Source organism: Lampetra planeri, chromosome 27 (genome assembly GCF_965212315.1).
Source record: "Lampetra planeri chromosome 27, kcLamPlan1.2.h2, whole genome shotgun sequence".
Classification (NCBI taxonomy): Eukaryota; Metazoa; Chordata; class Hyperoartia; order Petromyzontiformes; family Petromyzontidae; genus Lampetra; species Lampetra planeri.
This window is the reverse complement of record NC_136133.1, coordinates 5787478-5810620: the sequence shown is the minus strand read 5'-3', so window position 1 is coordinate 5810620 and position 23143 is coordinate 5787478. Positions and strand designations below refer to the sequence as shown.

Genomic DNA, 23143 nt, shown 5'->3' with positions numbered 1-23143 from the left:
TGGGTTATCTCCGTTTTGCGTGGTAAATTATCTCCGGTTTCTCCAGGTTTTTATTTTTATTTTCGACCGCCAACCACGCGAAGCCAACCTCTATCTCGAGTGGCATTTGCTAAAACGTCCCCAAAAGAGCAGGACCCTCCCGAAACAAAACAAAAACACAACACAACAAAAAGAGTCGCGGCTCAGTGAATCTTTCCCCCGCGAGGGAATGGGGGGTAAACAATTGGCAGAGTTAAACACTGCAGCGGCAGTAATAGTCGGCGTCGTTGTAAACACGTTTCTGTAATGAAGTAATGCCACTTTATTTCCTCCTGTATGCTGCCGTGTGTTTTTATGTCGATGATGAAGTAGACTTCGCTACGGACGCTTGCCTTTCTTGCCTTCCCCCCCCACTCGCTCTCCTCCCACGCGCCCACCCCCCTTCCGCCCCCCGTTGTCTGCTACAAGAGGATGAAATGCATGGAGCATGATTCATTGCCTGCCGTTGGGTTTTTCCCCCCTCTCCCTCTCTCTCCTTCCCTCCATTCTCGCCCATTTTATCTCAGAATCCTTGAAGGTTGGAGACTGGGGAGAAGTCAGCCATAAGGCACGGCTTAGAATTGTTACCGTGCGGTTGGAGACGCACGGAACCCCCCCCCCACTCGCGCGCGTCGGACGAGCGAGACGACCGTGCGCTGGGCGGTGTGTTTAGTCATCGCTGGAAATTCCCTGAGCCGCGATTCCGCCTAAGCCGCTTGAAGCGGCAAAAAATTAAGTAGCGCTCAGAAAATTCAGTCGTCGAGAGCGCCGCGGGCCTTCTGGGAAATACTGGACATCTGTGGACAAGAAAAGAGCTCTGTAGCTCATCGGATTCCTCCGGTGGTAATTAAATTGATTCTTATTCTGAAAAGGAAAAAAAATACGTCGCAGGCAATGGCGGAGCCAGGATTTTCAGGTAGTGGGGGGGGGGCAACCCCTCCAGCAATGAAAAATGATAGAGGAGTTGTTAGTAAGTGAGGACTTGTCCCTTGATTTTTATTCGAGGCGTGTGCGGCGATGGCGCAGCTATCGATCGAGGGTCGAATTCGAACCGCGTCGTGTGATCGGCATCGCGCTCGCTGAAGGTATTGATGCCTGCAGGGAAGTCGTGTAGACTGTAGACGCAACTGCGCACAATTCTGAGTCACTTTTAACCGCTTTGCCGTTACTTTTCGCCAATTATGGACTCAGACTATTGTCCTATCATCTCATAGAGTCCCTGGCACGTCATAATATGCTACACAGTGGCAGTGGGGGTCGCAAAATACAGATTTATTACTAATAAACCTCAATGATTCGATCGAAATTAGGGATTTCGATCGGATCATTGGGGGGGGGGGGGGGGCACGTGGCACCCCCCCCGGAGCAATGGCCCTTCGGTTCAAGGCACCGCTGTTGACGAACGTTTTCGAGTTGGTTTTTGTTTTCGCCACGCGTGCTTGTGTGCACCACCGCCCAATACCAGCAGCATCACCAAGTGGTTTAAGTTTATAAGGCAGGAAGCTTTGTGGAGTTGCGGCGCACGTTGGTTGTGAACACGAGTTCCGTGTTCGATTCCCAGCCATGGCTCACGTCGTTTGCGAGTGAGAGGTGAACCGGTCCGGGCTTCCCCTTGACTCACCTGCCATAGCCTGCGTGGTGAAGTATGGTCAAACAACCCTGTGACTGGCGCGACGTGGGGCGGCCTTCAGCAGTGCACAAACCACCATCATCGCGCGAACTCCGGTCATCTTCGCAGCAGCGGCTCTTGACGAAGCCATCGGACGAAGACGGCGATCACAGCGTCTCGCGATTTTGGATGCGCTTCTGCGGCCGTCTGGAACGCTCTTCCTTCCCGATATTAGGAGCTGTAATCTACGTTGAAAACGAACTTCTTTAGAACTGCTTTTTGTGTTTAGTTTATTGTCCTTACCCGCCCACCCCCGCACCTCCGATTAGCACGGTTGGCTACGTATGGTGGGAAAGGAAGTTAAACGTAAATACACACGCACACAGACAAGACGAAAGGCCACCGATTCTTGACTCGAATCGCTTCGCTGAATTGTGGGCATTCTTTGCATTGCAGCGGTGGGGGGGGGGTGCATCATGACCGCCCCTGTCCCAACATTTTATCGGCAAAACTAAGAGCAATTTGTTCATGCGCCCGGACACCGAGTCGCATACCCACAGTATCCAATACACACACACAGGTCATTGTGAATGACGGAGTCGTGTACATTATCGTGGTGTTCTAGAAGGGCTGGAAAACTGACATTTGTCACACACATTGTCTCGCTTCTAACTAAAGCAAGTGCAGTATTTACATGCCAACAGATAAAAAAAAACGTGGGTGCCCAAAACGTATGGCCGAGAGAGAGGTCACTGGTTTTACTCATAGGGGAGAAGGGCTGAGGAGCCTAACGTTCTTCATTGCTTTAGTCCGCACGCTAAACGCTTACAGACACGCCATGTCCATTGGCTGCGAACTGGGACATTCTTATCGTGCGGGCGTGACACTGAAGCCCATGTGAAGCGGGCAAAGTCCACCACCGGATTCTTCGTCGGTGAATGGGGATTGTGTTGCTTTGTGAGCGTGCTTGTGTCTGTGCATGTGTCTGTGCGTGTGTCTGTTCGTGTGTCTGTGCGTGTGTCTGTGCGTGTGTCTGTTCGTGTGTCTGTTCGTGTGTCTGTGCGTGTGTCTGTGCTTGTGTCTGTGCGTGTGTCTGTTCGTGTGTCTGTTCGTGTGTCTGTGCGTGTGTCTGTGCGTGTGTCTGTTCGTGTGTCTGTTCGTGTGTCTGTGCGTGTGTCTGTGCGTGTGTCTGTGCTTGTGTCTGTGCATGTGTCTGTGCGTGTGTCTGTGCGTGTGTCTGTGCATGTGTCTGTGCATGTGTCTGTGCATGTGTCTGTGCACGCATGTGTGCGGTCGTGGTGTAGCGGTGGTGCAGCGGTTTGCGCGCTGCGCTACAAACCCGGCGACCTGAGTTCGATTCCCGCGCACGGCCAACACCACCAGTGACGATTATCCGAGCCGATCCTGGGCCTCCCCTAGGTTGACTCGGCCTCAAAATGAGTACTTGGTGCGGTGTGTAAACATCGCCACATGGGGACAAAGGTGGCCGGGCGTGGTGTTGGCCACCCACCCCCCTCGTGTGCCGTGCCGGCCTTCAAAGGTGCTCATTAACAGCACTTTCCCCAACAGTATGTTAAGGTTATATGGGGGACCTTTGTCTTTGTGCGCGTGGCTGCCGCATCCACGCCCGTCGGTGTTTGTTCCCTCGCGTCGTCCTCGTGCGTCCCAAAAGCCCCGCCGGAGGGCACGGGCGGTCTCGCACGCGGTCTCCGTTGTATCGGCTGCTCGACGCGGCTCCGTTCAGGTGTGCGAGCTCCTCTTTGCGAGCCTGCAGACACGTTCACGCGTGGGGTGGCACGGTGTCTCTGGCAGTCCGGCGATTCTGTCTTTGCTTACGACTGAGGGCGAGTGCCAGCAGATAATTTTTTGGCACTTTGCTACTAATGGATTAACATGATGACGATCGCTTGTGTTGCGATCGAAACGTCGTGATTTATTTGATTTTATTTCGATTTAAAGCTTTCGTGACTGCAGGGATTCATCTTCTTGGTTCTTTCGGTAAAGTCACGTAGAAGGGAAGTAATAAAATAATAAAAATAAAACATAATAAAATAATTCTCACGACGTTTCGGCCACAACGGCTGCTTGCGTTGTGGCCGAAACGTCGTGACAATTATTTTATTATGTTTTATTTTTATTATTTTATTACTTCCCTTCTACGTGACTGAACCGAAAGAACCAAGAAGATTATTTGATTTTATTTCTCACTACGTGACTTTGCCGAAAGAACCAAAAAGTATGGATTCCTACGGTCACGAAAGCTTTTTGGTATTTGCGCAAAGTAACTCCGGAACGTACGTTTGTTTATGTCGTGAGAAGATGCGTATGACTAGAAAACCATGGTTAGCGTCGCTGTGGAGGTTTTTGCTAAGAAGGTAAATCAACGGACAATTGGCTGGTGCTTCCACGCCTGAAGCGCCACTTTAAAAAAAAATTTTTTTACACATCTCACCGACCACATGGCCTTCTGGGAGTGATTTTTTTCCCCAGCAGTGTTGGTTTAATACAGTCCAAGGGAACTCTGCACCGGTGTCGACATTCAGTGTCTGAAGCAGCAGAGTCCCGGCACGCTTAAAACAATGCTGGTGAATTTGCCAGATGTTTTATGAATACGGGTCCTAGTTCAATTCCAATGTTAGCCTACGGGTAACAGCAGTGGCGAGCGATATCTGAAATGGTCCTGAGCCGATACCCTTCCCCACAAATTGACCAGTGTGGTGAAGTATGGTCAAACCACCACCAGCTTGACCAACGATCCACAAATGCGACGGAGACATCACGGCGATGCCCCGCTGCTCCCGACGCCGGATGTCTGGCTTGACCACCTGAACGTGAAATTATATTTGTTGCGCTGCATCTACAGAGCAAGAAGTCTTTGAGATAAGTTCATAAATGCCATGTGGATATGTAACGTATGAGACAGACTGCAGCGTGTATGTTTGCAGGCGATGCTGCATGTGTGTGGTGCCTTGTGCAACTCCGCAGGATTGTGTCTGCACGTCTGCGTGTGCGTCTGCGTGTGTCTGCGTGTGTGTCTGCGTGTGTGTCTGCGTGTGTGTCTGCGTGTGTGTCTGTGTGTCTGCGTGTCTGCGTGTGTGTCTGCGTGTCTGCGTGTGTGTCTGCGTGTGTGTCTGCGTGTGTCTGCGTGTGTGTCTGCGTGTGTGTCTGCGTGTGTGTCTGCGTGTCTGCGTGTGTGTCTGCGTGTCTGCGTGTGTGTCTGCGTGTGTGTCTGCGTGTCTGCGTGTGTGTCTGCGTGTGTGTCTGCGTGTGTGTCTGCGTGTGTGTCTGTGTGTCTGCGTGTCTGCGTGTGTGTCTGCGCGTCTGCGTGTGTGTCTGCGCGTCTGCGTGTGTGTCTGTGTGTCTGTGTGTGTGTCTGTGTGTCTGCGTGTCTGCGTGTCTGCGTGTGTGTCTGCGTGTCTGCGTGTGTGTCTGCGTGTGTGTCTGCGTGTCTGCGTGTGTGTCTGCGCGTCTGCGTGTGTGTCTGCGCGTCTGCGTGTGTGTTTGCTTGTGGGGAACAGCAGTGTGGCGGTTGGCGCGCTGCGCTACGAACCCGGCGACCCGAGTTCGATTCCCGCTCACGGCAACCACCGGTGACGATTGTCTGAACCGGTCCTGGGCCTCCACTAGGTTGACTCAGCCTAAAACGAGTACCTGGTGCGTTGTGTAAACATCCGCCACTGGGGAGACAAAGGCGGCCGGGCGTGGTGCTTGCCACCCACCCCCATGCGCGTACCGCTCCGGCCTTCATAGGCGCTACTCGCGAACAGCACTTGCCCCTACAGTCTTGTTAACGCTATACGGGGGTGGGTGCATCTTTGTCTTTTTCTTGGTTCTTTCGGTAAAGTCACGTAGAAGGGAAGTAATAAAATAATAAAAACAAAACATAATAAAATAATTCTCACGACGTTCCGGCTACAACGCAAGCAGCCGTCCTCACCTGAGGACGGCTGCTTGCGTTGTAGCCGAAACGTCGAAACGTCGTGAGAATTATTTTATTATGTTTTGTTTTTATTATTTTATTACTTCCCTTCTACGTGACTTTACCGAAAGAACCAAGAAGACGAATCCCTGCAGTCACGAAAGCTTTAAATCGAAAAATCGTTGTCTTTGTATGCGTGCCTCTAGGTGTTAGCGATGTGAGCGAGGGCCACCGCCATGCCGGGGATCGTGGTGTTTCGACGGCGTTGGTCGGTTGGAAGCGACGACCTCGTTCTTCCGGGGATCTTCCTCTTCCTCCTGCACGCCGTGTGGTAAACCCCCCGCCGCCATCCATCGGGCGGGCGTCCTGCGCCCGTTCGGCACACGCCGCGCGCGCTCAACGATCGACGTCAAACGTCCGGGCGCCGCGGGGGTGGGTGCGCGCAAAAGCCGGTCCCCGCGGCCACTTTAATTTCACGCAGATGTCACGAATCGGTTGGTAGCAGAAATTGAAAGGAACAACCCCGTCAAGGATAACGGTGCGTTTTTTTTTTATTCTTACAAACGATAAGCATGACCCCCCCCCCCCCCCCCATTGTCAATGAGGCACACAGATATGCGTGAAGAATAGATATTTAACTAATTGCAGATTCGCAGGTTTAACGTACGAATCGCAACCACGGACACGGGTGGAGGCAATGGCAGCTGAATGTTGTACGAAGAAGCGTAAAGAGAGGCTTCTCTGCTTGCTGATCTTGTCAAAGAGCATGAACCACCACCATCACGCGAACTCCGGTCATCCTCGCAGCAGCGGCTTTTGACGAAGCCATCTGACAAAGACGGCGATCACCGCGTCTCGCGATTTTGGATGCGCTTCTGCGGCCGTCTGGAACGCTCTTTTTTCCCGATATTAGCAGCTATGCACTTTTAATCTATGTTGAAAACGAACTTCTTTAGAACTGCTCTTTGTGTTTAGTTTATTGTCCTTCCCTTCACACCCGCACCTCCGATTAGCACGGTTGACTACGTATGGTGGGAAAGGAAGTTCATCATCATCAGCAGCAGTAGCAGCAGCAGCAGCAGCGGCAGCGGCTTTGGCTAACCGTCGAACAAAGACGCTCACCGCATCGCGCGCTTTCGGATGCTCCTCTGCGGCCGTCTGGAACTGCTCTTCCTGCCGATATTAGGTAGCCACTGGGAAACTACGGCACTTTTAAATCGACGTCGTCTATATTGACAAACTCATTTCTTTAGAACTGTGTGGCCAGGTCGCTTCTGAAAAAGAGAAATATAGCTCAGTGGGCCGGTACAATAAAAATTATTGTAGTTATTTTTCAGTTGGGATGCATTGACGCGCAAAACCCCAAGATGTAGCGCTCTCATGCATATTGCGGTTCTCGGCACTGATACTGGACACTGGGGTGTGAATAATTATAATAATAATGATGATATACATTTCAACTTGTAACGCGCCGCATGCTACTCGCTCGCTCCCGCCGAGAGAGGACGACTCGGAGGCGCGAGGAGGAACCACAGACGAGCGGGAAAGGCGGCAGCAGCAGTCAATTCCACTCCTCCAAGCTCTGCGGTCCTCTATATACCGAGGTGTTGTCGGCCAATCAATGAGTGTTCATGTACGTGGGAGGAATCCGGAGCATTTGGAGAAAACCCACGCGTTTGCGAGGGCGCAACGCTGTATCCCATACGGACAGGGGGAGATGACATTATTCCACACTTTCTGAACCGCCTTTCTCTCGGCGAGCCGGAGTGCGAGCACCTCCTCGACGCCCACGGCAAGGGCTGCTTTGTACGTATGTGCGTCGGACTTCTTTCGCACCGTACGTAGCCGACCGTGCTAATCGGAGGCGCCGGTGGGGGTGGGGGGGGGCAGGGACAACAAACCAACCCTCGCCGCTTCCGCATTGCTGGATTACCAGGCCAAGTGCAACGTAGCCACCGACCACCGGAGCTTTCCAAAAAGGAAGTTGAAGGCGGTGGTTGCACGGATGGGTCCCGTGCGCCTTTGTCACAGGTGTCGTTGAGCCGGTGGGAAGTGAGCGAGTGGAGCGAGTGAGGCTGTGTGTGTCTTCGGCTCGTGATGGGCGCGTTGAATGGGGTTGTGAGGCTCAAGTCAAGAGACGTGTGCTGTTTGGCAGGCCGCCCACTCAACGGCCTAGTAAGAGTGGAGTTCCGCTGGGGCGTTCAAATTGTGTCGTGATAACGAGCGTTGGCCGTGTTGTTTGGCAGTCCGGTGCGTCGTCACTCGAGGAAAGCAACTCGAAAATAAACTTCCTGTGCCCATTGAATACAGGCGGTGGCACGTCGGGGTGCGGGGAAATTTAATGGGAGGATCGGGTTGGCGAACTTGCAGGTTTTTTAAACAAAACATGGCCGCGGTTTTAAACGTGCGATTCGAGCGGTGAGCAATCGTTCACGGATCGTGAGGTGGCTTTCGTTACGAGGCCGTAGGATGTCCACCAATTTAGGGCTCTTAAACGAGACGGTGGGGGGGGGGGGGGTGTAAATTGTCCACGGTTGTTGATCGGGGGGGGGGCGGGGCGGGGGGGGGTGGGGGTGTAAATTCTCGCGTGAAACACCTGCGGCGTTGCTTTGTTGAACCAGCTCGGACCGCACCTCCCCGTCCGCCCTGCGACGGCGTCGCCGCTCTCACGGTTCGCGAGCGCTCCCAAGCCGCACGAAAGGTGCTCCCAGCCCGGCAGTCAAGAAACCGCGTTTTTTTCTCCACACAACGACGAACGGTCGCCTTCAGAGTGACACGCTCCGTACGCAATCGCGCAAGACGACTTCCGGGGCCGGAGGGGCAAAAAAAGCGACCGAGAGATTGCGTCGCGGTTGGTCGCGTCGAAACTTTGCCCCCCCTCCGCCTCCGCCACCGACCGCAACCGCCCCAACGGTTGGCCGCCATCGCCACCATCGCCACCATCGCCGCCATCGCCACCATCGCCACCATCGCCACCATCGCCGCCATCGCCGCCATCACCACTATCGCCACCATCGCCACCATCGCCGCCATCACCGCCATCGCCGCCATCGCCGCCATCGCCGCCATCGCCGCCATAGCCGCCATCGCCGCCATCGCCACCATTGCCGGCATCGCCACCATCGCCACCATCGCCACCATCGCCGGCATCGCCACCATCGCCACCATCGCCACCCTCACCACCATCGCCACCGCAGTCGTTGTCCGCTGTCACCACGGCGTCACGCGCGCGCTGTCCCCCCCCCCTCCCCCCCCAGGCTCGTGGTGCTGTGCGTGGTGCTGTTCGGCGTCCACTTCGACGCGGGCAAGCTATGCTCGCCCACGCTCGTCGACCATGGCAAGGGCTACCTGGGCATCCTGCTGGCGTGCACCGTCGCCGAGGCGGCCATGGTGTGGATGAGCATGCGGGGCAGCATACTGTACACCGAGCCGCGGAGATTCATGCAGCACATCATCTACATCCGACTGGGTACGACGCGAGCGCGGGGGCACACCGCGCGAGGAGCGTTCGCCCCTGGCGTCGCTTTTGTCGAAAAATCTTCATTTGTTATCTGTCAACAGCAACAACAACAACGTACGTGAGCTGGCGGCCCGGGCTGGTGAGAGCCTCAGCTGTGATTAAATGTGGTGTCTCAGAGTGCGGTGAGTCGATGGCGTGAGCCCCGGTCGTCAATGACTTTCAGAGACCCGTAGACTCGCTCAGAGACTTGCACAGAGACCCGTAGACTCGCACAGAGACTTGCCATAGATTCCTATAGACTCTCACAGAGACTTGCACAGAGACCCGTAGACTCGCTCAGAGACTTGCATAGAGACCCGTAGACTCGCACAGAGACTTGCCATAGATTCCTATAGACTCTCTCAGAGACTTGCACAGAGACCCATAGACTCGTACAGGGACTTGCCATAGATTCCTATAGACTCTCACAGAGACTTGCACAGAGACCCGTAGACTCGCTCAGAGACTTGCACAGAGACCCGTAGACTCGCACAGAGACTTGCCATAGATTCCTATAGACTCGCACAGAGACTTGCACAGAGACCCATAGACTCGCACAGAGACTTGCCATAGATTCCTATAGACTCTCACAGAGACTTGCACAGAGACCCATAGACTCGCACAAAGACTTGCATAGAGACCCATAGACTCACACAGAGACGTGCACAGAGACTTGCACAGAGACTCATAGACTCGCACAGATAATTAATTGCATAGAGACCCATCGCCTTGCATATGGCGAGTTGTGATTCAATCGGGGGTATCTCAGAGTGCCAGATATTTCCAGTTTACAATTACTGCAGAGACACACATCACATAGGGCGGTGTGCACATCACTGTGCCGCCACTCCTCAGAGTTATATGAATTTGATACGATAACACAGACAGACAGATAAGGATATGATTGATTGCTGTTAAACAAAAAAAACCTCATCAATTTTGACATTCAGGTGGCTCAACCACAAAAGGCTTCCCAGCGGAATGTTTTACAGCACGCTTTGTGTGAGCGGGTACATTTCTCGTCGGCAAGACGTCGCCTAATAAACGGATGCCGCTCGGATAGCTGGGTGATATGGGTAAAGGAGAATCTTCCACGAACTCTGTCGGGCCATGAAGGGACATAATAACAACATTATTTTTTTTTTCGGTAAAGTCACGTAGGTTAAAAAAAAAAAATGAAAAGAACTAAATGTAGTTGTTTTCATTTATTGTTGTTGCAATTTATTTAATAATTTTTTTAAAAAAAACTACTAAATGTAGTTTTTTCATTAATTTAATAAAATTTTTTAAAAAACAACTACATTGAGTTGTTTTCATTTATTGTTGTTTTCATTTTTTATTTAATTTTTTAAAAACAACTACATTTAGTTGTTTTCATGTATTGTTGTTTTCATTTATTTCATTTTTACCTACGTGACTTTACTGAAAAAAACCAAAGAGTATGAATCCTTGCAGTCACGAAAGCTTCAAATCGAGAAACAACTAAATTGCTCGTTAAGAACACTTAACGAGTAAACGGAGAGTTGAGGATCACCGTAGTCACCTAAAATAAAAGAGGATGTTCGATCCTTCGGGCCCAAATCCCTTCTGTTCCCAGTGCTTTCCCATCGGCGTTTGTTTGAGCCGGCAAAACAACCGGGAGCGCCGGCAAATGTCGTAGCAACGCTCCGGCAGTAGCGACGACGACGCGTCAAGGGATACCACGTTAATAACGGAATGTTTACGTAAGCTTCTTGGATCTCCCGCATCGTAGATCATTTACGAAAGCCGCGTCTCTTAAAAAAGAACAAACAAAAAACCTCAAGTGTTAAAATAATAAAATCGGCTGACTTGAGCCACTGAAGCAGCAATAACCGAATGAAAAAAACATGCCCCACCGAAGTGGGCAAAACCACTTCCGCGGGCGATTCGCACGTACAGGCACGCAACGTGACACTGGCAGCTGTCCATCCCGCATCGGATTTTATGTTCCTGTCTGGCGGCATCTAGGCCCGTTTATCCTTGTTCTAATCGGCACAGTAATGTAGGCGTGACATTTAGAACTTCATATTTCTAAAAAAAAATTCGTCATCATCATCATCATCGGGATCCTTGGGGCAGATAGCCCGTTGGTATCCACTGCACATTTTGTGCAGCAGACACCTACGGGCAAATCTGTCCTCCGCACCTGTAGCGGAGTGGACGCCTACACAGTGCCAAAATGTTTGAAGAAATACGGAGGCTATTGTATAGCCTTTCAAACCATTCCTGCAATCGGGGGGGGGTACCTCTTAATCTACTGGTAAAGATGGGAAAAAGACAACAAAAGGAGAGGGAGTTTCCTTGTACAAATGCCTGCAGTCTAGCTCAGCGCACCACTTCAAGATGCCCGCAGCCGCTGCGGCGGCAGGCAGTCGTGCGTGGCAAAAGCCCCGAGAGGAGAGGAGAAAGTTTCAACGCGCGGCAGCCCACAGCCCACGACGACTACGCTTGCGAACGCTCGGAGTGATCGCTCCGCTCGAACTACTTTTGCGTGTTCGAAATCCACATCCTCGCAAAGCTGGAGCTCGCCACGTGCGGCCTTGTTTTGCGGCATTGTTTTTTTGCTTTCTCGTCTTCTTTGGTCGCGAGCGGGTTCGTGTCCTCAAAATGTTTGCCCGTCCTTTGCTTACGGAGACAAAGGCAAATATTTCTCCCCGCCCCCCCCCCCCCTCCCCTGTATAGTTTTTAACAAACAGTTGCGGCAAGTGTTGTTAGCGAGCACCAGAGGTGGGACAAAGTCATTGTTATGCAAGTCCAAGTCGAGTCGCAAGTCATCAAATTCATGACTCGAGTCCACATCTCAGAGGTGGGACAAAGTCATTGTTATGCAAGTCCAAGTCGAGTCGCAAGTCATCAAATTCATGACTCGAGTCCACATCTCAGAGGTGGGACAAAGTCATTGTTATGCAAGTCCAAGTCGAGTCGCAAGTCATCAAATTCATGACTCGAGTCCACATCTCAGAGGTGGGACAAAGTCATTGTTATGCAAGTCCAAGTCGAGTCGCAAGTCATCAAATTCATGACTCGAGTCCACATCTCAGAGGTGGGACAAAGTCATTGTTATGCAAGTCCAAGTCGAGTCGCAAGTCATCAAATTCATGACTCGAGTCCACATCTCAGAGGTGGGACAAAGTCATTGTTATGCAAGTCCAAGTCGAGTCGCAAGTCATCAAATTCATGACTCGAGTCCACATCTCAGAGGTGGGACAAAGTCATTGTTATGCAAGTCCAAGTCGAGTCGCAAGTCATCAAATTCATGACTCGAGTCCACATCTCAGAGGTGGGACAAAGTCATTGTTATGCAAGTCCAAGTCGAGTCGCAAGTCATCAAATTCATGACTCGAGTCCACATCTCAGAGGTGGGACAAAGTCATTGTTATGCAAGTCCAAGTCGAGTCGCAAGTCATCAAATTCATGACTCGAGTCCACATCTCAGAGGTGGGACAAAGTCATTGTTATGCAAGTCCAAGTCGAGTCGCAAGTCATCAAATTCATGACTCGAGTCCACATCTCAGAGGTGGGACAAAGTCATTGTTATGCAAGTCCAAGTCGAGTCGCAAGTCATCAAATTCATGACTCGAGTCCACATCTCAGAGGTGGGACAAAGTCATTGTTATGCAAGTCCAAGTCGAGTCGCAAGTCATCAAATTCATGACTCGAGTCCACATCTCAGAGGTGGGACAAAGTCATTGTTATGCAAGTCCAAGTCGAGTCGCAAGTCATCAAATTCATGACTCGAGTCCACATCTCAGAGGTGGGACAAAGTCATTGTTATGCAAGTCCAAGTCGAGTCGCAAGTCATCAAATTCATGACTCGAGTCCACATCTCAGAGGTGGGACAAAGTCATTGTTATGCAAGTCCAAGTCGAGTCGCAAGTCATCAAATTCATGACTCGAGTCCACATCTCAGAGGTGGGACAAAGTCATTGTTATGCAAGTCCAAGTCGAGTCGCAAGTCATCAAATTCATGACTCGAGTCCACATCTCAGAGGTGGGACAAAGTCATTGTTATGCAAGTCCAAGTCGAGTCGCAAGTCATCAAATTCATGACTCGAGTCCACATCTCAGAGGTGGGACAAAGTCATTGTTATGCAAGTCCAAGTCGAGTCGCAAGTCATCAAATTCATGACTCGAGTCCACATCTCAGAGGTGGGACAAAGTCATTGTTATGCAAGTCCAAGTCGAGTCGCAAGTCATCAAATTCATGACTCGAGTCCACATCTCAGAGGTGGGACAAAGTCATTGTTATGCAAGTCCAAGTCGAGTCGCAAGTCATCAAATTCATGACTCGAGTCCACATCTCAGAGGTGGGACAAAGTCATTGTTATGCAAGTCCAAGTCGAGTCGCAAGTCATCAAATTCATGACTCGAGTCCACATCTCAGAGGTGGGACAAAGTCATTGTTATGCAAGTCCAAGTCGAGTCGCAAGTCATCAAATTCATGACTCGAGTCCACATCTCAGAGGTGGGACAAAGTCATTGTTATGCAAGTCCAAGTCGAGTCGCAAGTCATCAAATTCATGACTCGAGTCCACATCTCAGAGGTGGGACAAAGTCATTGTTATGCAAGTCCAAGTCGAGTCGCAAGTCATCAAATTCATGACTCGAGTCCACATCTCAGAGGTGGGACAAAGTCATTGTTATGCAAGTCCAAGTCGAGTCGCAAGTCATCAAATTCATGACTCGAGTCCACATCTCAGAGGTGGGACAAAGTCATTGTTATGCAAGTCCAAGTCGAGTCGCAAGTCATCAAATTCATGACTCGAGTCCACATCTCAGAGGTGGGACAAAGTCATTGTTATGCAAGTCCAAGTCGAGTCGCAAGTCATCAAATTCATGACTCGAGTCCACATCTCAGAGGTGGGACAAAGTCATTGTTATGCAAGTCCAAGTCGAGTCGCAAGTCATCAAATTCATGACTCGAGTCCACATCTCAGAGGTGGGACAAAGTCATTGTTATGCAAGTCCAAGTCGAGTCGCAAGTCATCAAATTCATGACTCGAGTCCACATCTCAGAGGTGGGACAAAGTCATTGTTATGCAAGTCCAAGTCGAGTCGCAAGTCATCAAATTCATGACTCGAGTCCACATCTCAGAGGTGGGACAAAGTCATTGTTATGCAAGTCCAAGTCGAGTCGCAAGTCATCAAATTCATGACTCGAGTCCACATCTCAGAGGTGGGACAAAGTCATTGTTATGCAAGTCCAAGTCGAGTCGCAAGTCATCAAATTCATGACTCGAGTCCACATCTCAGAGGTGGGACAAAGTCATTGTTATGCAAGTCCAAGTCGAGTCGCAAGTCATCAAATTCATGACTCGAGTCCACATCTCAGAGGTGGGACAAAGTCATTGTTATGCAAGTCCAAGTCGAGTCGCAAGTCATCAAATTCATGACTCGAGTCCACATCTCAGAGGTGGGACAAAGTCATTGTTATGCAAGTCCAAGTCGAGTCGCAAGTCATCAAATTCATGACTCGAGTCCACATCTCAGAGGTGGGACAAAGTCATTGTTATGCAAGTCCAAGTCGAGTCGCAAGTCATCAAATTCATGACTCGAGTCCACATCTCAGAGGTGGGACAAAGTCATTGTTATGCAAGTCCAAGTCGAGTCGCAAGTCATCAAATTCATGACTCGAGTCCACATCTCAGAGGTGGGACAAAGTCATTGTTATGCAAGTCCAAGTCGAGTCGCAAGTCATCAAATTCATGACTCGAGTCTGACTCGAGTCCAAGTCACATGACTCGAGTCCACATCTCATAGGTGGGACAAAGTCATTGTTATGCAAGTCCAAGTCGAGTCGCAAGTCATCAAATTCATGACTCGAGTCTGACTCGAGTCCAAGTCACATGACTCGAGTCCACACCTCTGGCGAGCACCTATGAAGGCTGGGACGGTACACGAGGGAGTGAGTGGTCAGGAGTGGAGTTTATACAGACAAGGCCCAATCTGTGTTACCAAATCAGTCTTCACATGTTGCAGACATTGGTATTTATATCGTCTTTCATTCTTTCCTTACTTCTTTCGTACGCCCATTTGAAAAGCAACTTACAAAACATGGGGCTGTGCACTTTGAAATCTAGATTGAAAGTAATTTGTTTCCCACCGCACCTCCGATTACCACTGTTGGCTACGTACGGTGCGAAAGAAGTTCAACATACTGCTTTACATTTCCTCGTGATAAGCCACTTCGTTGAGCTATCATTCGTGATGGCCAGGTCGCTGCTGAAAAAGAGCCACATAGCTCAGTAAAATAAAAATCGTTTAATAGTTGTAATAGTTCGTTTTATTTGATGGATAGCCTCCGTGCCTCCTGTGCAAGCGTGCACTGGGCAGGGGTCCGTCACGTGGTGCACAGATTCACTTCGCCACAACAGGGCGGCTCTTTCATTGATACAAAGCGAATCCTCGCCACCATTGTCTCTTCGCTGTCAGTCTGACCTCACGACCAAGCGGGCGACCGGACTGGCGAGTATTAATAAAATGTCATTATCAAATGTTTCCACCTCGTTGGGCAGAACTCCGTCGTGGACAATTTGAATCACAATTTAAATTAATGCAAAAGGATCAAATTGAACACAAATTGCCACCGTAAATGTGCAAAGCGCGAGGCCGTTATTTCCCCAGAGATGAAATTAGCATCCAAATATTCTCTTCTTCGTGGTGTAAATTTCCGGGCCCCGCACGTCAAGTCCCTGCGTTGTGGACCGGCGGCACCACGGCGGCGTTGGCGGTTCGCTGCATGCGGCGCCCGTTTAACTCGGCCGCCTGAGTTCAATTCCCGGCCACGGCTAACGTCACGGATGACCGATATTTGACCCGATCACGAGGTCGCCGGTTTACCGCTCCCCCCTCTGACACCCCCACCCCCCAATTCACGCTGACCACCGTGATGAAGTATGGCCAGACGGATCCCAAGAGCCGGCACGACGGTGGGCGACCTTCGTTCAGCAGTGGCTTTGACAAAGGGCTGTAAAACAATGACGGGGTGAGATGGGGTTTCGTATCAACTCAACTATTTTTACTTTACCTGTTCAAGGCCCACTGCGGCCACAGAGTTATTTTTCAGAAGCGACCTGGCCACGAACGATAGCTCAACGAAGTGGCTTATCACGTTGACATTTATAGCAGCCAAATAAACGTGGGCGGAAAAACTGGAGGACCCGGATAAAAATCCACGCTGGCCACAGGGAGAGAGAGAGAGACATGCAAACTCCAAATATACAGGCATCAGGGTCAGGGTTGAGCCCACGATCTCTTGTAAACAAGGCGAGGTAATTAACATCTCGCCACCGTGATGATGAGCATGAAAGGAAAGAAGGGAGTCGAGCAGAGATGATAGGAATAGACACGAGAGGCCATGCTGCGTCTACTGTGGTGTCCCTAGCTCAGCCGCGCCGCGTTTTGTACGTAGTTGAACTTATTTCGCACCGTACGGAGCCAACCGTGCTGATCGGAGGTGCGGTGGAAGGGTGACGAACTAAAACACAAAAAGCACTTCCAAAGAAATGAGTTTTCAACCTCGATAAAAATAACGCGATCGAAGCCAAAAACCTTCGTTATGAATAATGCTGGCCGCGAAAGCCTACGTGCTGAACTCGATTTGAAAATGCATAGCTCCAGTGGCTTTCCGAATAGTAGCACAACAACGCGCGTGTGACTCATTGTTGTGCAGCGAAAAGTAAGAGTCGCACAGCGCATGGGAATTTTCACAGTCGTCGATCAAGCTTTCGTCTCTCTCCCCGTCGCCGGCATTACCTTGGCGTTGCAAGAAATCTACGGATAGCAGCACGGGCAACAGGATTAATGAATAACGGGGGATGACGTAACGCGCGAGGCCTTTCGTTGTCATTATTAGACGCGCGCGCATGGCGCGCGGGCCAAAACGCGACCCCGTCGACGAATGGCAATGTAGCATTTAATTTGAGAAAGCGTTACGTACGGAGATGTTTTATTTATCCTCTCGCTCTCAAATTATTTTCGTCTGCCCCGCCCCCCCGCCGCTCCCCCCAACCTCTTAATTTACGCTCGCAATTTTACGCTTGTGTGGGATTGGCCTCGTTGCGCCCTGCGTCGTGATTAACGCGCGGCGAACGAGTTGTTGGGCGCGCGACTTCAGCGTTGCCCGACTCCGCCACGGTTCTGAGCGAACGTTGCTTGACCTCGTTTCTGCTGGATACAAATTGGGTGGGGGGCGGTGGGCGGTGGGCGGTGGGGCGGAGGGAGAGAGCGGGGATCCGTGGTGGGAGTTACCGAGATTGAACTTGGTGTCTGATCTGTCACGCACTCCCGTCTGCAAATCCACGGGGATCTGCAGATTACAGGGGGGAGAATCGTAGCAGCCCCCCCACCCCCCCCACCGCCTCCTCTGACCCTGCAAAGAAGAAATGATTTTGGGTGAGTGGGTGGATGATGGATAAAAGGATCTAAAGGTTTTATTTTGAATATCATATCATCACCCCCCCCCACACCGACTTTACGAATTGGCTGTGTCGGCTGGTGCTGGCGGGTTTAGCGACACGTTTTTATTTACGCAATCTTACACCCCCCCCCCCCCAAAAAAAAACCCCTTGATTGTGATAAATATTTGCCGCGAAATTCAACTCCACGTGTTGAACCCATTAAAGCGCTTGCCATGTTGTATAACTCGGCCCTTATTACGGGTACCACATTCGTTTTGGAGGCCGGTTTATATTTTCGAACGCGGCCGTGTTTTTTTTTCCGGCTTTCGTGCTCACGCCCCGTTGTCCCTCGCTCGGACGCGTCGGGCGGGCTGCCGGCGTGGGGACGAGCGAAGATGCTCGGCCCCGGCCAGAGGTCGCAAACGGGTTTTGATTCCTTACCCGTACCCGTACCCGGCCGCACCAGGGTCGCAAACGGGTACCCTACCTGATACCCGGCCGTACCCGTACCCTACCCGCACCCGGCCGGGTACGGGTAGGGTACGGGTATCGGGTACCTGATTGCGACCTCTGGGATGAAGCCATGTTGCAGGCGCGGGTGGGTTGATTCTAGGAACTTGAATTGTGAGAAGAGACAAGACGTTGGAAAATGAGTGACAAACGGTTACTCACCAGTGACTCACGGCCTACCCGTACCCGTACCCGGCCGCACCAGAGTCGCACACGGGTACCCGTACCCGTACCTGGCCGGGTACGGGTAGCCGGGTATCGGGTAGGGTACGGGTATCGGGTACCCGGTTGCGACCTCTGGCCCCGGCCCTTTGACGTCTGATTTCCGCCCCGCCCCGCCCCGCCCCGCCTGCCCGTTTTCGTTTCAGCAATTCTCGTTGTGGAATTTGTCTACTCCATCGTCGGCGTGGTGTGGATACTCACATACTACTTTTCCTGCGACGACACCGTGGCGCGCAGCGTCACCGCCGGTGAGTGAATCGGAATATTTGTTGTCTTCATAATTAAAACTTTTTTTGGGTTAGATCGCGTAAGTGTAAACGTGTCGTAACCCTCCACCACCCGACACGGCCAATTAGTAAGGGATTTGTCACGTAAATTACCAGCGAAATGTCGTACTCAAATTGTAAGCGGTGTGGCTTTACTTTCCAACACACCGGTGGGCTGAAGTAGTAACTGATTGGCGTTTTGGTCACATGACAAACCCCTTACTAATTGGCTGTGTCGGGTGGTGGAGGGTTACGCCACGTTTATACTTGGGCGATCGAACCCAAAACACCTTTTACTATGAATAATATTGGTCGCGAAAGTGTCCTACGTGTTAAGCAGATTTATTGTTTACTTGGAGGAATTCGATGAGCTATGAAGGTCTACAGCTGTCCAGTAGGGGAATAGGGTCCGAACGCTACAACAACAACAAACGGTGCGAAAACACGACAGGAGTGCAAAGTACAAGAAGTGCGTGGGGAGGGGTCAACTTTTTTTTTTAGTTCGCTTGTCATAGGATCCATCGATTAAAACCAACGAGAATTAGCATTTTTTACTCTCGCGTTGGGTTGAATATTTTAAAAAAGGTGTGCGCATTTATTTCACGTCGTTATCAACATCAACCGTGATTGCAGATTCTGCTGATTGAGAACGCATTCATATTTCCCGTGTCACAATCAGAATATGTATTGTATACGGGAGGAATCCGATGAGCTACAAAGCTCTATTTCACAGGGGTAGGATGAAGCGGGATGCTCACGGTGGGGAGAGACCGGGTGTGGAGACAGGGGTAAGATGAAGCCGGGCGATCAGAGTCGTTGCTTCCGGCGGGGGAGAGGAGTGTACCGTGCCATCGCGAGCTTGTAAGGGTTGCTGACCCCGTGCCCATAGCGGACATCTGTTGAAACGGAGCTCCATGGCTCGTCGGATGCCTCCGGCAGACTAAATAAAGATTCCGACCCCGAAAGATTCCGAGGGGTTGTCGTCGGTCACGAGATGCTCAAGTGTACGCCACGTGGGCAGGAAGCGGGTGATGTATTATCTCGGTGAGGCAATAGCTGCAGCAGTTGACGCTTAAGCGCCAACGCTAACGAACACCTTCACGGGAAGTCTCAGCGGGGGGGATCGGTGTACGATGAAAGTGCCCCGACACCCCCACCTCCTTCACCTGCGTCGTATTACTCTGATCATCCCCTCCTGCACGTGCGCTATGCTCCAGAAACCTTGCGTCAGATCCCCTTGGTCGAACTCTGCTGAATGGGAGGTCGCTCCTTCTCTGATGCTGCTGCTGCCGCCTCTGTCTGGAAACCCCCCTTTTCCCTTCCGCTGTCTGAATCTCCAACGTCGCTCCCCCCTCCCTTCCGCCGTTCAAGCCCTGACACGAGACCCTACTGTGTATTTTCCCCACAGCGATCTCCGTGTCTCTGCCGCTATGCCCTGGAGTCTCCCCCCACACCCCCCCCTCCCGACCTTCACCCTCTTCTTCTCGCCTCCAAAAATAACCTCGGGCAAAAAACCGAACCGCAACGAGCCCTCCGTGCGTCCCGTGAAAATGGGGTCGCGCCCTAGCGCGCGCGCGTGCCTCGTCGCCGCCCTTCGCGGGGCTCGTCGAGATGCGGCAGCATGTTCTCAGACGCTCGCTTCGTCGTAGTCGTCGTCACGCAGCGTCGGACCGGTCCCCGCTCGAGGGGGGAGGGGGGGGGGTTACTCTTTGGTTCTTTCGGTAAAGTGACGTATAAAGATAAAATAATAAATTAAATATTAGAATACTACGACGTTTCGATTGCAACACAAGCAATCATCATCATCAGGTATAAATGAAATAGCAACAAAAATCTAACCAGAGAACTATAGACAGACATATAAGCAGACAGATATCACCAAGATACACAGAGAGAGAGTAACACAGGCACAGAGTGGGAGATCGTCTCTGTGGCGAGGCCTTAAATAGACAGAGGGGGGGGGCGGGGGCGGAGAGACGGAGGGGTTTAGATCGGGGTGGGGGGGGGTTGTTCGTCTATCGGGTCCCCACTCCGTGCGACCCGTCGTCTCGACCCGCCGTCTAGACCTCGACCTGCGTCCCGTCGAGTGCCGCCGCTCGTCGCGGTACGACGGAGGACGGCGCAGGTGCACGGGGGCCCGCCTTAGCCGCTTGTCGCTGGGCCCTGCCCGTTGGCACCACCCAAGTTCACTCTCATTAGCGGGGGGTTCATCACTGATAATGTGGTTTGGGTTCGCCCCCCCCACATAACAGCTCTACTACCCCCCCCCCCCCAATCCTCGCCCACCCACCAATTTTAAGAAAAGCTGGAGACAGGCTTGATGTGCGGATATGCACCCAGCCCGGCACGGGCATAGCGATGACGTTACCAAGAGCATCAGATGCTGCTCGTCAGGGTTTTCTGCATGTCAATGAAGGCGTGCCGATGTTATGTAACTGTGTATTGTGCCATCACAAAAAAAACGTTGCGTGTACATACTTGTGGTCCTTTTGGAATACGAGTTGTCTTTTATACTGAGTGTGTTTCTTAATCGTCCATACAGTTTCGATTTAAATCTTTCGTGACTGCAGGGATTCATCTTCTTGGTTCTTTCGGTAAAGTCATCACGTAGAAGGGAAATAATAGAATAATAAAAATAAAACATAATAAAATCATTCTCACGACGTTTCGGCCACAACGCAAGCAGCCGTCCTCAGGTGAAGAACAGGTCTGTCGGATAGACAGCATCTGAAGTTTTGAGTCTGGTGGTGTAAATGTAGCGCCGGTGAGAAAATCAAATAGAATGCAGCCGATCTCATTAGGCCTCTGAAACCTAAGCGGGTTTGAGCCTGGGTAGTGTTTGGATGCATAGAGCAGCTGCTGTAGGCTGCCACAGCAGAGTCACGTTGTCAGCAGAGGGCAGTGCGGCGAAAAACCCATTGTTGCCGCTGTACTTTGATTCGGTCTCTATGCTCCCCCAGATTCATGAACTTGCACTGATCGACACGGCGTAGCACGGGGAGGTTCTTACCCAGCAGTGGAATGACAAACGGGGCTGTACGTGTGCGCACGCGTACTAAACCGTCAGTGGGCCAAGTTAGCACGCTTGCACGCGCGACGGGGAGAGTGTGCGAGTGTGCGGCAGCGGAGAGAGAGAGCGTGACCGCGATCGGAAGACCCGCACGGCACGCGGGAGCCCTTGGCCTAGTCGGTGGATTGACCAGAAAGGGCTGAATTGTATTTTTTTATCTTCTTGGTTCTTTCGGTAAAGTCAGGTAGAATTGAAATAATAAAATAATAAAAATAAAACATCATAAAATAATTCTCACGACGTTTCGGCCACAACGCAAGTAGCCGTCCCCAGGTGGGGAACAGGTCTGTCGAGGAGATAGTCTGTCGAAACGTCGTGAGAATTATTTTATTATGTTGTTTATTTATTATTTTATTATTTCAATTCTACCTGACTTTACCGAAAGAACCAAGAAGATGAATCCCTGCAGTCACGAAAGCTTTAAATCGAAATGTATTTTTTGAGTGAAGTTGGCATTCGCACACGACTCCCCCCCCACCCCCCCACCACACGCTTGCCATCTGCGTCCCTTCTTTTGGCAGGGATCGTGACGTGCAACTGGTTTGTGATCATTGGAGTGTGCATCACGCTCACCTGCGTCTTCGACAGCACCGGCAGGACTTTCGTCAAGCTGCAGGCCAGGAAGAGCCGGCAGCGGTCTCTCACGACCTTTAACCTTCGGTGAGAATGTTGATTCCCTCCTCTGGGCCGGGATGGTGTGGTGGTGTGTGGGGTTTGTGGACCTATCTCTCCAGCTGTTTTAGCAGCGCCCTGCAAGTCCAGCTGTTTTAGCAGCCGCCCCGGGAAGTCCCGCAAGCGCGCAGCCGGAAGGCAACTTGGGTGCCGTGTTGAGTGCGGAGCGACTGATTTGTCGATCGCGGTCGGGGTCGAGAAGAAGCCATGGGCCGATGCTGTCACGCCACGCTTCTGCGTTTCCATTGTGAGGCAGATGGGCGCAGCGGCGAGTGCTCCGTTATCCAACGCTGTGGTGTCTGGTGGTTGGTGGATCACGCAGCTCTGCCAAACTGCAAGGTGGCCACGAAGATAGGCAGCATAGCACATGGGTTATATAATCCCTTTGTGTGTACCTTTTGACTAGTTTCACAATTGATGACGAGCCACGGTGCGGTGGTGGCCACGGTGAAACGCGTGTGTGCCACCATCTCAAGGGATGATCTGGGTGAAATATTTCAGTGAACGAATAACAATAACTTTTTTAAAGGACTGAGAGTGGCACGAGCTTGCAGTTTCAGGGGCTGCACCTTTCCCCTTTTTACGGCACCTAAGCTTGGAATGACGTTGAAATCCCGCTTTTTATTTTCATTCGACTCGCTCAATGTTTTCCGTAATCCTGGGCGTCTCCACGGACAAGCAAACGTCCGATTTTATTTTATTCATGAAACCCCTGAAGGCGCAGGCAGGAGGGCCGGCGCTGAAACTACCTCCCCCACCCTCCCACACTTCCTGGCGACGGTGTCGCAAGCACGCGTGATGCGTGCGTGACCTCACGCGCCGTCTCTACTCGGCAAGCAAAAGGGAATTAGGCGAAAGACAAAGACTCCACGCGATCCAAAATGCCACCGCCAGACTTCTCGCCCACCCATAAAGACAAAGGTCCCCCGTATAGCCTG

The 23143-nt window shown here is 51.5% G+C and overlaps 1 protein-coding gene across 2 annotated transcripts in view; it reads left to right on the top strand.

The window, feature by feature from the left end:
- Window positions 1-23143, top strand: part of DAGLA (diacylglycerol lipase alpha) — a 112587-nt gene that overhangs the window by 22001 nt on the left and 67443 nt on the right. The window contains exons 2-5 of one of the 2 annotated variants that reach the window (XM_078607352.1): window positions 5753-5877; window positions 8804-9015; window positions 18344-18445; window positions 22055-22193. In XM_078607352.1, coding sequence (XP_078463478.1) covers window positions 5783-5877; window positions 8804-9015; window positions 18344-18445; window positions 22055-22193 — 548 coding nt within the window. In that variant the 5' untranslated portion in view covers window positions 5753-5782. Of the gene's footprint in view, window positions 1-5608; window positions 5878-8803; window positions 9016-18343; window positions 18446-22054; window positions 22194-23143 lie in introns of those variants that run through there. The other variant, XM_078607353.1, reaches the window with a different exon arrangement.